General features: G+C 69.4%; 3 protein-coding genes across 3 annotated transcripts in view; 2 read left to right on the forward strand and 1 right to left on the reverse strand.

Annotated features, from left to right (window-relative positions):
* The window catches only part of CPNE7 (copine 7), a gene marked incomplete at its 5' end in the record, with an annotated part of 8,422 nt that extends 8,080 nt beyond the window's left edge, over positions 1 to 342 (forward strand). Inside the window, one exon of the mRNA XM_031060128.1 lies at positions 313 to 342. Coding sequence (XP_030915988.1) covers positions 313 to 342 — 30 coding nt within the window. The remainder of the gene's footprint in view (positions 1 to 312) is intronic.
* LOC102038069 (sulfotransferase 2B1-like) lies at positions 99 to 1,524 on the reverse strand. The gene is made up of 5 exons (XM_005424825.2): positions 1,273 to 1,524; positions 999 to 1,125; positions 835 to 929; positions 584 to 764; positions 99 to 489 (listed from the first exon to the last, which is right to left on the reverse strand). Exons 1-5 carry the CDS (start codon positions 1,522 to 1,524, stop codon positions 374 to 376), a joined length of 771 nt encoding a protein of 256 aa, XP_005424882.1. The 3' UTR covers positions 99 to 373.
* Positions 1,523 to 1,589, forward strand: part of DPEP1 (dipeptidase 1) — a gene marked incomplete at its 3' end in the record, with an annotated part of 5,613 nt that continues 5,546 nt past the window's right edge. Inside the window, exon 1 of the mRNA XM_031060129.1 lies at positions 1,523 to 1,535. Within this exon, the coding sequence (XP_030915989.1) occupies positions 1,523 to 1,535 (13 nt within the window). The remainder of the gene's footprint in view (positions 1,536 to 1,589) is intronic.

The raw sequence follows: 1,589 nt of genomic DNA on the forward strand, positions 1-1,589 counted from the left end.
TCCGGGGGACGCGGCCCCACCCCGATATGCTCCTGATAACGGCAGCTGCTCCTGATAACAGCAGCTCTTCCCGCCTCACTCCTGTGGGAACGGCTGCCTTCCAGGGAACAGCAATAAATATTTATTTCCGCAGGGCGGGATGGGCGGAAAGAGGGGTCACGGCCACAGCCCCGGGCCGGGGGAGCGAGGCCAGGGGGGCGCCGCAGTGCAGGGCAGGAAAAGCTCCCTGAACCCAGGGAGGAGGAGAGACAGTGCCTGGGACCCCAGCCCCGCGCAGGGGTGACACAGGGGGTGTTTGGAGGGGCCCTGCAGGGTCTCCACGTGGTGGTTGCCAGCAGGTGAGGGCTCAGCGTCCCCCCAGAGCCCGGCTCCTTCAGGCCATGGGCCACTGCGCGGGCAGCTCCGTGTCCCCCATCTCCTCCTGGTAGCGCCGGTTGAAGAGGGCGTTCTGCTCGGGGGAGAAGTGGCTGCGCCAGTCCCCCACCACCCCTGAGGGACACAGGGCACAGGCAGTCAGGGTTCCTGTCCCCGCGGTGTCCCCGCGGTGTCCCCGCGGTGCCCCCAGCCCCCCGGCCCCGCTCACCCTTGCGCATGAAGCGGCCCTGGCTGTGGTCCATGATCTCGGCGGGGATCAGGGAGTAGTTGGCCATGGCGTTGTCCCGCATGGCCGAGAAGCTGCAGTGCTGCTCCAGGGCTGCCAGCGTGCCCGGTGCCAGCGGGCACCCCAGGAAGCTGCTGAGGCGCTGCGCCGTGCCCCGCAGGTCCTGCGGCGGGAGCGCGGTCAGCACCGGGCACCGGGGACAGGGACGGGGACGGGGACACGGCGGGGCTCACCTGGTGCAGCTCCTCGTAGGTGACATAGAGGATGTCCAGGAGGTGCCGCTGGCCCAGCCAGCCCTTGACGTGCTCAAACCAGGAGCCGTAGTGCACTGGGGGGAGGCAGGGGGTGATGGGGGGCCCTGAGGCCGAGTCCCCCCCCAGACTCCGCCCGTCCCTACCTGTGCCCTCGAGGAACTGCGTCAGGAAGGCATCGAAGGAGCTGGGGTCGGGCAGGAACTTGGCCAGGTGGTGGAAGTGGTAGAAGGAGACAGCGACGTCTTTGGGGTTCCTGGCCACGTAGATCACCTGGAGGGCCACAGCGTCACCCCCGCAGCCGGGGGGATTCCCCTGCACCCCGCTCAGAAATCCCCCAGCCTTTCCCCGGTTGTGGGAAGCCCCGTGGGTGTGGGATGTCCCTGCAGGGACCCCCAGAGCCCTGGGGACCCCTCTGACCTTGGCCTTGCTGCGCTGCAGGGCGGGGGCCAGCACGGGGGCGGGCAGGTGCGTGGTGAGGAGCCGCGGGCTCCCGGTGTCCCGCAGAGCCTCCCGGCAGTAGATCTGCTCCAGCCACGGCGCCCTCTCCCAGTTGGGAATGGTCTTGGCCGGGCGGGCGTCGCCGAGGCTGAAGAGCAGCGTCAGGATCTCCTGCATCCAGGTGGTGCCTGCAGAGGTGGCTGTCAGGGCGGGGCCGCGGCACCACGGCATGGTACGGCACGGCACGGCATGGCATGGCATGGCATGGCACGGAATGGCACTACACTGGCACGGGT

This window comes from Geospiza fortis, unplaced genomic scaffold (genome assembly GCF_000277835.1).
Source record: "Geospiza fortis unplaced genomic scaffold, GeoFor_1.0 scaffold102, whole genome shotgun sequence".
Classification (NCBI taxonomy): domain Eukaryota; kingdom Metazoa; phylum Chordata; class Aves; order Passeriformes; family Thraupidae; genus Geospiza; species Geospiza fortis.